At 39.3% G+C, this 7840-nt stretch overlaps 1 protein-coding gene across 3 annotated transcripts; it reads right to left on the bottom strand.

The window, feature by feature from the left end:
• On the bottom strand, positions 1–7358 carry tspan33a (tetraspanin 33a). 3 transcript variants are annotated; one of them, XM_073480753.1, is made up of 8 exons: positions 7103–7358; positions 5267–5324; positions 4430–4557; positions 4042–4116; positions 3506–3601; positions 3249–3377; positions 1367–1528; positions 1–926 (listed from the first exon to the last, which is right to left on the bottom strand). In XM_073480753.1, exons 1-8 carry the CDS (start codon positions 7193–7195, stop codon positions 825–827), a joined length of 843 nt encoding a protein of 280 aa, XP_073336854.1. In that variant the 5' UTR covers positions 7196–7358; the 3' UTR covers positions 1–824. The 3 variants fall into 3 exon arrangements, with proteins under 3 accessions (XP_073336854.1, XP_073336855.1, XP_073336856.1); XM_073480754.1 differs by lacking the exon at positions 7103–7358 and adding an exon at positions 5968–6846; XM_073480755.1 differs by lacking the exon at positions 7103–7358 and adding an exon at positions 6174–6237.
• Positions 7359–7840: the final 482 nt, after the last annotated feature.

Below are 7840 nucleotides of genomic sequence, written 5' to 3'. Positions count from 1 at the left end.
TCATGTAAACATGGTTTATTACGCTCTCATACTATTTCTCTTTTGTAACAGGGTGTAGAGGTAAATACTTTTTCGACACATAGACTTGTGCACAAAACTACACACCATCAGGCTTTATCTTCAGGAATGTATCAAGTAGGCTGACCTTTCTGTTTGACTCTGGTTAACTACAAAGTGAAAACAGGCGTATTTTTAGGGTACGCGTGTCAGATGTAATAAACGTCAGATGATCTCGCAGGCGATAGCAGCCATGAGCAGCATCGCTGAGTATGCATAAGACTTTCTGTCTGACATTCTTTTATTTTTAAAACGTCTACAAAAAATTTTTTTGAAAAAATGCAATTCAGTCAGTTAATTAGTATTTACAACATCGTGGATACAGCTGGAACAAAAAAATACACAGATATGCATTAAATCCCACTCCTATTTGGCATCTTTGACATAAAAGAAATGATTAAAAAAAAGGCGGACGTAAAGGTCAGTGATCCCCTCAATGTGACCCCGAGCACCAAACACCCATGCTGCCTCTGCTTTTTGTATAGTTTGGTAAATTCAAGCATGGTCGATGTCCAGTAGGTGGCGACAGAGTCCCTTTTCCTCTCTCAGTTTCCTTTCTGTGTCCTGACTTCCCTCTCCAAGCACATCAGTGGTTTCGCTTAACACACGTCTTGTGTTTCTAAGTCGAGATGAATGAAGAAGAAGCCTCAATCCAGGCAGAGATGAAAGATGTTTGTTTTTTTGTTTCAGAGCGCTGGCAAAGACACCTGCCGGTGGCACCAAGTTTCTGGTGCCGTTCATGAGAATCTGGTGTGATCTGGCCCGGGTCATCTCCAGGGGTCGGTGCGGTGCTTGAGGTTGTAGTTCTGGAGCTCGATCTGGTCTTTGATCTGGTTGATCAAAATCTGAGACAAGAGGATGCCAACCAGCTGCAGAAGACAAAACAGAGGGCTCACCAGTTGGGCATGACAAATCTACAGGTGGAAAAAAATGTTCACGTGTATGGTTTACTTCCATAACACGTCTGCTTTCAAAGTAGTGGACAAAAAATGTCCAAAATGCATATTTTAGTTCAGATTTCTATATTTGGAAGGTTTTTACAGAAGGGTTTGCTCATTTATCATTCATAGCCTGATTTATACGACATTTTATTCCTAAAAACATGGAGAAAATGTTTTTTTTTAAATGACTACTGACAGTATTTTCTGATTTATGGAGTGATTAAAAGACATATCCAAAATTGTCTAATATGTCAACAAAATTAAACAAAATGCTGAACCTGGCTTTTTCCAATGTTTAGATTTCTGTTCTGGAAATGAATGCAAATTACTACATTTTAACCTGACAAGGGCTCATTTTCATATCTCACCTGTGGTATGGCCAATCCCAGGGCGATGCCTCCCAGCAGGAACAGGTTACTGTGGATCCAGTCCACCAGTTTGTCTATGCAGCCGTTGGCATGGATGTGCTTTACAGCTTCAGTGTACTCTAACTCCTGCATGCCTTGTCCACACATGGTGTTGATAACCACCTGCAAATTTAGAGTTAAAAGACAAGCCAATAAATAGATATACAGTCATGGAAAAAAATATTAGACCACCCTTGTTTTCTTCAATTTCTTGTTCATTTTAATACCTGGTACCACTAAAGGTATAATACAATGAACACGACAAAAAATGCAGCTGATCACATAATACTTTATGTCCTATTTGACATTCTTAAGCTTAATTGTATTCCCAGGGTATATAAGAGGCCATTTCATGTCATAAGCAGCACTGCACATGCAAAGGCTTAGAGTGGTTTCCTGCTTACATTCAAGCCATAGCACAACTCAGAAGTTGTCAGCTCTCACATAATGCCTAAAACAAAAGAATTATGTGAAGCCACAAAGGCAGCCATCTTGGCACTGCTGGAAATTGGCATGAGTGAGAGACAGGTAGCAAAAAAACTAAAGATCTCCAAGACAGCTGTTCATTACAACAAGAAAAAACAAGCCGAACACGGCACTACCAAATTGCTACCTGGCCGCGGCAGGAAACGTCTCTCTACCCCACGAGATGACCGTGCACTCGTCCGTTCCTGTGTCAGGAATCGTCGTCAGACCTCCAGGGACCTTAAAAATGAGTGGGCACTGTCGAGAAATGTGACTTGTTCGGCAAGGACAGTTCCAAACCGACTTGTTGAAGCTGGTCTGAAGTCACACAGAGCACGGAAGAAGCCCTTCATCAACGAAAGGCACAGGAAGGCCCGGTTACTCTTTGCTAGGGATCACAAGGATTGGACTGTTGATGATTGGGCTAAGGTTCTCTTCAGTGATGAATCCAATTTTGAGTTGATGCCCACTCCAGCTAACTTACTGGTTAGGAGGAGGCCTGGAGAAGCCTACAAACCAGACTGTCTTGCCCCTACAGTAAAACATGGGGGTGGATCAGTGATGATCTGGGGTTGTTTCAGTATGAGTGGAACAGGGCAAATGCAATTGTGTGAAGGGCGAATGAACCAGGTCATGTACAGGGCTACTCTTGAAAACAGTCTTCTTCCATCAGCTGGAAAACTCTTTTCTGCCTCGAATGACTGGATTTTCCAACAAGACAATGCCCCTTGCCACACAGCAAGGTCAGTTAAAGCCTGGATGGAGAGCCACAACATTCGCACCATGCCTTGGCCTGCTCAATCACCAGATCTGAATCCAGTTGAAAACCTATGGAAAATCATCAAACTCAAAATGGAGAACCACAAGCCCAAAAACAAAGCAAATTTGTTTGAATTTGTGCAACAGGAATGGGCTGCTGTGACAGCAGAACAATGTCAGAAGCTGGTGGAGAGCATGCCAAGACGCATGGCTTCAGTCATCAAAAACAATGGTTACGCAATCAAGTACTAACTCCTGTGTGTATCATGTGTTTAAAGCAAACAGAAAAGAAAACATGGAATGCTTAAAAGCAGTGTTTTTGGCAGTACAGTGCCATAGCTATTGATGTAAGAACTTAAGTGATTTTGGTTACTATCAAGAAAACCATGGAAAATGGCTAGATATCAGCTCTTAAATTAAACTCTTACGAGCTATTTTTGTTGTTATCATTATATTTGTCCAAACAAATGTACCTTTAGTTGAACCAGGCATTAAAATGAACAAGAAATTGAAGAAAACAAGGGTGGTCTAATAATTTTTTCCATGACTGTAGGTAAAATGACATATCAAAAAACAAACGACACAGAAGATATGAGCAGAGTCTTATGATGAAGGAGACCTTCTCTGTGGGCATGATGCAACAGGAGAAGGGGACAGAGCAGCGCTCTCTGCTGGGGTTGCTCTGCTTGCAGTCGAAGTACATGTTCTGGGACCAGTCAGTGAACGTAACACCACCACAGCAACCAAACTACGGAAACAAGGATGGAAATCAATACAAGACATGTTAGGTATTTGTGTAGGCTACTGTTATCCCTAATGATGATGACAGTTCAGTATGCATGGCATATGAAGTCTGTATTTGGATTCAGTCCTTACCTCTTTCTGACCAAAGTCAATGAGGTTTTGCAGATCGATGTCTTCTCTGTAGTGGATGATGGCTTTATTGATCATCTCAGTCACTTTGTTACGAGCCTTAGCAGAGTATGAAAAAAGTAAATTTAACAGATTACCAAGAATAGACAGACTGGTTAGATGTATCATATGTTTTCATATCAAGTATGTTTTTGTCAGCTAGGAGCAGGTTCATGACAAACATAACTATCCCAATAAACTACGCTCTTTCTAATTGCTGTAAAACATCAGAAATCCAACTTCCTCTCAAGATCTGGCAAACACAGTCACATTTATAACAGCCATGTATGAGCAAATTAAAATGTTGCAGCAGTTACAGACAAAGACCAGGAGAGGGCAGTGTTTCCTCAGTCTTCACAATCAGAAAATAACAAATAAAGCTCAGTTTACCCCAAGGAAAGTGTCTAAAAAACAAATTAAGTATAAAAAACACTTTCTTTTTTCCAAATACATTAATGCATATATTATTCTAATTGATACTCCATATTGTTGTTCCATACCTTATCAGCGAAGACGAAGCCCAGGACCCCAGCGACCAGCTGGAGAATGAAGATCACCGTCAGACAGACACAGAACTGCGAGGAGGTGGAGTGGGAGATAGTTACAACACTAAAAATAACTTCTCTAATTAAAGAAAATAAGCAAGAAAGCTAAGAGCAAGGGGTTACAACAGAAAGACACAGTAAAAAGCTAGTCAACTAAAGACAGAGTCTCTTGTTTTCATTAGACTGCTTAAGCTGCTTCTGCTTAAGATTCTTCTTCTACAGGCATTGAGGCTGATTTTATTGATTTTAAAATAAAATGCTATTAAGATTATCTGGCAGCTCATAGTGTGTCAAAAATGAGAATAAATTAAAGCCCGACCTGGTTGAAAAACTCCTGACTTACTGTCTGCAGAAGGCAGATGTTTTCTCTCAGGGAGCCCACGCAGCCACAGAAGGTGATGATGAACATGAGGACCCCCACAACCAGCAGCATTACAGCGGGGTCCACTGACAGACACGCCAGAGCTGCCTCTGAGAGGAAGAAGAAAAGAGGAGTTCAAAGACTGATGTGAGCAGAGGAACTGCTCCACATGACAGAATTATTCCTCGCTGAAAGAAACAGGAAACATTACACAGTCACAGCAGTGCCATAAAAAATAAATCTGGAAAAGAGCAAGAAAATAAATGTGGAACTAAAAAGAACAATAAATAAGATGAGAAATAAGTAAACAAGAAATGTGGAAATACAAAGGAAAAAAAAGTATAATAATGAAATAAAAATGTTAAAATATACAAGGAAAAAATAAAATAAATAAAATAAAATAAATAAAATAATACATCTGTAAAACAAGAAAATAAATGTGGAAAAATAAAGAACAATAAGTAAAAGAATAAAAAGTTAATAAAATGTGGAAATATTAAAGAGATATTAAAGAATAAATAAGTAGGTAAAAACTGTGGAAATATAAAAAGAAATGAATGAAAAAAATAGGTAACTAAAAGAGATGAGGAAATATAAAGTAACATTGAAAACATTTGTAAAAGATAATGTGGAAATATAGGAGGAATAAATAAATGCAAATGTAATCTTTCACAGATTTTTTTAATGGCACTCCTGTGACTCCATACAGTGGAAGCCCAAAACAAAAAGCAATATCGCTGTCCTGACACTTAATACTCCCTCTGTCTCACACTAAACATGAAGAGAGCCTGGGTGCTCTATCAGTGAAGGATCATTCACCTGCATGTTTCATCATGCGGGCGTACACGCCGATTGACACCATCACCAGGGAGATTATCTGAGAACACAGAGAAAAAAGATTTCACAAAACGTCTTTATAGTTCAAGCTTTTCAAAATATTATAACTGGGACATAATGAGAGATTAGATGAACTATTTGTATGTTCATACTTGTCCAGGGAGTGGCAACGGGTATATACGGTATGAGTCATGGACAAGACTTAACTGATAGTAAAATCTTCCTAAATTACACTTCAGGTGAGTCAAAAGGAAATTCATCCACTCTGTTTCCATTTGACTAAACCAACCTGGCAGAAACCTGTTCCATTCACTCAGTGCTTCTCTCTTAGCCTCAATAGAATAAAAGGGAGCCCTCAGAAACACTCTTCCCACCATGAATGAAATGGATCCAGTTACCACAGACACTGCACCTTCCTGGGTTAGGAGGGCAAGGCTAGATTTGTCTGCACCTTCTTGTAAAGGTTTGCTCTCACTGTGAATAAACCAGAAGTGACACCTGAAGCTAAAAGGCAAAAAATGTCTGTTGTTATTTGGAAACATGACTAATTCATCGTATAATCATCACTGTGCCGACTCACCAGACAGCTAATTTCTGGGATTCTGGCTAAACATGGAGTTTATGTGACATTTCCTAAGATTACAGACAATCTAGTCCAACATTTGCGGTGATAATTGTCTTACACAGAGCTCTTTGTAGCCAGAGGCAACAGAAATGACAACACATTCCACGTTGAAGAGCTTCAAGTTTTTACACGGCCTTATCCTGTTTGTACACGGACGGGATCACGTTCAAGGAAGCTCATGCAGGTTTGTTTAAAAGATGTCCCTGAGCATTTAGACGGACATATTTCAAGAAGCAATTGGATTCTTCTATGTATAAACTCAACTTGTATTTGTCCTCTTTTTCTGTCATTTTTTGCTCGAGCAGAAACAAGAAAAGTCTCCTCACACTCCGCTCACACGTTTAATCTGCAACGACAGATCTGCTTTAAAATGTTCTAAGTCAGAAATCCCCTTATGTTACAGTCCCCGAGCGCCTGACGCTGCAACTCACTGATATGAACTTTGGTTTGTTTGCAACCCACTGCTGTTACTTTTAACCGAATCCTTCACTTTTAAAGCCGAGAGTTGTTCAATTATTAACATCTTACTGTGGGAGGATGAAATGCCACAGTCAGACAGTCACAGCTAATAATACCTGCAGAGAGATTTGTGCAAAAATGTGCATCAGAATATGGATCACTGGAAGTTTGTGTTTCTTGGCAGCTGCTTATGTCATGAAAGGACCTATCCTGAAATCAAACCACAGCAGCACACAGTTTGTTTACTCAGAGTAGGTATTTCAAACACTCACAACAATACCAAACAGGTTCTGAGCTCAGAAACCTCTGGGACAAAATCTGATAACACACTCCTGACAGTGAAAATAAAACTTGTTTACTGTCAAACTGTCCAGTGTTTGAGCAGCAGACAGCTGGTGTGCATGTGTCAGACATGTATGTTGACTTCCCTTTCCCTATTTCCTGGGAACTGTTTCACTTCTTTTTTGTTTTGTTTTGTAAAATGTTAATGACTAACCAACTCAAACAAAGCAGATGGCGCTCCAATTTTCAAAATCTACACGTCACGCCTTGAGCTAAGAAAACACAGTGAGTGTGCCATAACTGAAACCTGAAATAACTCTTATATTGTTAATTATAAGGAGTTTAATTGAAGCTATTAGAGATCAGATGTGATTGGCCGAGTAACACAGTGATTAACCAGCACACATGGAAAAGCAAATAAAAGGTTAAACAGCCTAAAAAAACACACTCACCCAAAATATGAAATTAAATAAGAACAGTAGATATTTAACAACTGGACTGACGAAGCTGAAGTCCTCGTCGTTTCCTCTGCGTCTTCCTCCCATGACGACAAGTATCCAAGCGTAAAATCCAACTTTGCGCACAAATGAGTTACTAATTATATTAATAAAACAGATAAACACGAGTTTCAGTGAGCTTAAGACTCGACAGCATAACCAATAGACCTGAGCCGACACGTACAGTTACAGTGAGAGTCACAAGCTGCTGCAGGCAAGAGCTGTGTGGGCAGCACTCACTGGGCGTGTGTGTTACACACTGGGTGTGTGTTACCAGCTTGTGTCACGTCTTTAAGGGTGATCGTCAACCTGGAGCGCTGGGTACTTTTTTTTATTTTGAGGAAGCATTCTATAAAAAATTTTTGGGGGACTTTTGCTTTTATTTCCTACGTGTTTGCCATTAAAGGGGCACTATCAACTTTTTAGAGACGAAATTAAATCTAAAATTTTGTATCATTAACAATATTAATGAGGTAATAATACACTTATAATAAACTTAACTGAATAAACAAGCTGTTCATAGAGGAAACTGTTTGAAGCTAGAAAGGTGGCAGGGTCCACCAAATATAAACAAAGTAAAACAGTATGAAGTTGTGTTGTCCTTTAAGGTCAGTTTGTTTATTCAGTTTATTCAGTCATGAAAACATAGAGAGCTAAAATTAAAATTTCTTCCCTAAAACTATATTGCACCTT

Source organism: Pagrus major, chromosome 14 (assembly GCF_040436345.1).
Source record: "Pagrus major chromosome 14, Pma_NU_1.0".
Lineage (NCBI taxonomy): Eukaryota > Metazoa > Chordata > Actinopteri > Spariformes > Sparidae > Pagrus > Pagrus major.
Note: the sequence above shows the minus strand (reverse complement) of the source record. Positions and strands in the feature narration are given on the sequence as shown.

Excerpts from the sequence above, each read along its gene's own strand:
- tspan33a (XM_073480753.1), bottom strand. The coding sequence starts at position 7,195 with ATGGGAGGAAGACGCAGAGGAAACGACGAGGACTTCAGCTTCGTCAGT. Across the intron at positions 5,325-7,102 it reads TATTTAATTTCATATTTTGG|ATAATCTCCCTGGTGATGGT; the intron begins GTGAGTGTGTTT and ends CTGTGTTCTCAG. Across the intron at positions 3,602-4,041 it reads GCTTCGTCTTCGCTGATAAG|GCTCGTAACAAAGTGACTGA; the intron begins GTATGGAACAAC and ends TACTCTGCTAAG.